At 42.8% G+C, this 2,384-nt stretch overlaps 1 protein-coding gene across 1 annotated transcript; it reads right to left on the minus strand.

The window, feature by feature from the left end:
* Positions 1-260: 260 nt before the first annotated feature.
* SARC_10843 (hypothetical protein) lies at positions 261-505 on the minus strand (the record flags this gene model as incomplete). Its single annotated transcript, XM_014295099.1, has 2 exons — positions 261-295; positions 365-505. Coding segments are annotated over 2 exons (176 nt in total), but the record flags the coding sequence as incomplete, so codon positions are not given.
* Positions 506-2,384: the final 1,879 nt, after the last annotated feature.

Here is a 2,384-nt window from a genome sequence, read left to right on the forward strand (position 1 = left end):
CATATACATATATACATACACACACACACACACACACACACACACACATATATATATATATACCCATACTTATACATATACATACGCATACACAGAAACAGACACATACAGACACAGACCACACACGCATATATACATACATACATACATACATATATACATACATACATACATACATACATACATACACACACACACATATATATATATATAGATTTGAATATATTTAGTTATATATATATATATAATACTGCATATACTTATGCAATGCCATACGTGACCGCAAATAGTTGAGCTAAATTGTCGCCCTACATACCGTACAGTATAAATATACTACACAAAAACACTACTCGCAAGTACACACCCGCATCTTCGCCTAGCACCTCCTGGTTGTTCACAGTCACTATACCATAGCGCAGAGGCAACCCCGCACGACTGGCAGGAGAATCAGCATCACCAATTGATGTGATGATTCCATTTTTTTCCGACAGACCCCATTGCATCCCTGAGTATATACAGTATCATAGAGCTATAGAGTTTGGAGGTCTGTATACCTTAGTAATACCGTTATACGTTTAAGATACTATCATGATTATCTATATGGCATCGTAAAGCGCTTGGAGTATGGGTATCACAACAGGACAAGATTGTCAGAACAGATCGAGTGAACGGTGGTCGGTTTGTATCCTTCGCCGACTCGCTATTGGTAGACAACAACCACGCTCGTGCAATGGCTAAAGCACTCTACCAAAGCGTGCTAGGATCATAGTTGTACTGATTCGTAGGCTACGAAGAAACTCACAAGAAAAAGTTGAAAAGAATCCCTATGCGGACAGGAGTTTGCAATTGAATGTAGATACGAATAATTACATACCACTGCAGAGGGGGAGTAGGTGTCTTTGTAGATATGAATGTATACACACTATCACTGGAAGTTGGTAGTGGCTGGGAACCAAGACACCAAGCCTTATGTGTGTTTAACTGAACAGACGCTTGCAAATGCAAGCAGATGCGCATAACTACATACCACTGCAGAGGGGAAGTATGTGTCTCTGCAGATATGACAGTACACACACTATCACTGGAAGTTGGAGGTGGCTGGGAACCAAGATACCAAGCCTTATGTATGTTTAACTGAACAGACACTTACAAATGAATGCAGATGCGTATAACTACATACCACTGCAGGTCCGGACCAAGCGAGCTATCCTGGGTCGGCGGATCAAGAGTGTGACACGGTTGGGCTTATTGATAGCCTCATCGAAGTCTTGCTTGGTGCTGATGAGGGTGTCAATGGGATCTTCATCGATAGTCAGAATCTGATGGGAAACGGGCGACGACGGGTAGGATGTGGTTAGTGAGTGGAGGATCCACAATCACGTTGCTTCTCCATACACTTGCAGGATTGCTGATACTATGACCAGACAGCGAGCGTTGTAGGACTGTATGTGTAATATAACCGCGTGGTCTCCTTTTGATTGGTGCTGATGAAGAGTGTGTTGGTGGTATCAGCCTCTAATAATGGTCACAATCTGATAAGACACCGGAGACGGTTGGGGTGTGGTCAGTAGCGCGAGAATACCCGCATGTTTTGCTGATACAAGTTCTGAGAGGATTGCATAAATGTGAGGCAGTGGATATCTGTTGATGGCAACATTCATACATCTCTTATCTAGCGTCAATGGTGTTTGTATCCATGAGCACTGGTGATGGTAACATTCATACATCTTTTGCATAGGCTGCAGTGTGTGCCAATGGTGTCTGTATCCATGGCCATAGTACCTATGGCTTGTGGCGAAACACAAACCACACCCTAAACCCTAGAAACCTAGAACCCTAACAACACTCACCTCGTCACCAGGGCGTAGATTGATATGGTCCGCGGCGGACTTTGGCTCTACGTACGACACAAACAGTCCAAAGCCTTTGACGTACACTTGAGACGCGCCGTGTGTGGGTGCCAGACCACCCGACCCTACTGTGCGTACGAGGGTGACCTACGGAAGAACATGTACCATGTGTGTAGGCAGATAGATACATACGTGTTATTTTACGGTTACGGTGGGAGTAGACGAGGTGGGATGTGTTGTTTAATTGGGGTATGTACAGGGATAGTGGGGGTACGTGTGTAGGCAGATAGGGTGATGGTATGTACATACTGAGATGTTCGGTACCACGTGATAGCAGGGACCAAGTGGTGTGTGTTGTGGGGGGTGAGTGGTATGAACTTGTCACCTTGTGGAAGTAGAGAGAATGTAGATGACCAACATTTCCTTTCAATTAAACATTATATTAATATATATATATAAACGTATATATATACATACATAAATATATATATATATAAATATATATATATATACATACATACATACAAACATACA

This window comes from Sphaeroforma arctica (assembly GCF_001186125.1).
Source record: "Sphaeroforma arctica JP610 unplaced genomic scaffold supercont1.1411, whole genome shotgun sequence".
NCBI lineage: Eukaryota > Ichthyosporea > Ichthyophonida > Sphaeroforma > Sphaeroforma arctica.